This window comes from Dendroctonus ponderosae, unplaced genomic scaffold, assembly GCF_020466585.1.
Source record: "Dendroctonus ponderosae isolate FM_Combo_2020 unplaced genomic scaffold, Dpon_F_20191213v2 Dpon_F_20191213_1, whole genome shotgun sequence".
NCBI lineage: Eukaryota > Metazoa > Arthropoda > Insecta > Coleoptera > Curculionidae > Dendroctonus > Dendroctonus ponderosae.
The window spans coordinates 14,783,516-14,783,802 of record NW_026017110.1 but is presented as its reverse complement, the minus strand read 5'-3'; the positions used below and the strand labels follow the sequence as shown (position 1 = coordinate 14,783,802).

General features: G+C 50.5%; 1 protein-coding gene across 1 annotated transcript in view; it reads right to left on the bottom strand.

Annotated features, from left to right (window-relative positions):
• The window catches only part of LOC125504987, a gene marked incomplete at its 3' end in the record, with an annotated part of 607 nt that continues 320 nt past the window's right edge, over positions 1 to 287 (bottom strand). The window contains 2 exon segments of the mRNA XM_048667887.1: positions 1 to 132; positions 194 to 287. Coding sequence (XP_048523844.1) covers positions 1 to 132; positions 194 to 287 — 226 coding nt within the window.

Below are 287 nucleotides of genomic sequence, written 5' to 3'. Positions count from 1 at the left end.
GAATCGAACTGCCACTGGGTAGGATGCCGGTGATGTACAGGAAGTACAAGGTGTGGGCCGCAAACCAGGCGATCAGCTTCAATGTGGCCCAGTTATGGACTTTTTTGCCCGGCGGCCAGCAAACAATCACACCTGCGAGAGATGATGGCTGGTTAAATGGCTATCGAAACCTTGCAGCTTCATTGATCGTTACCTTTGGGCTGATCCTGTGGATTTCGTCCGCATGATATCGGCGTCGACACCTTTTTATAGCGATGTTCTATATTTCGCAGATTCGGCGTGGATTC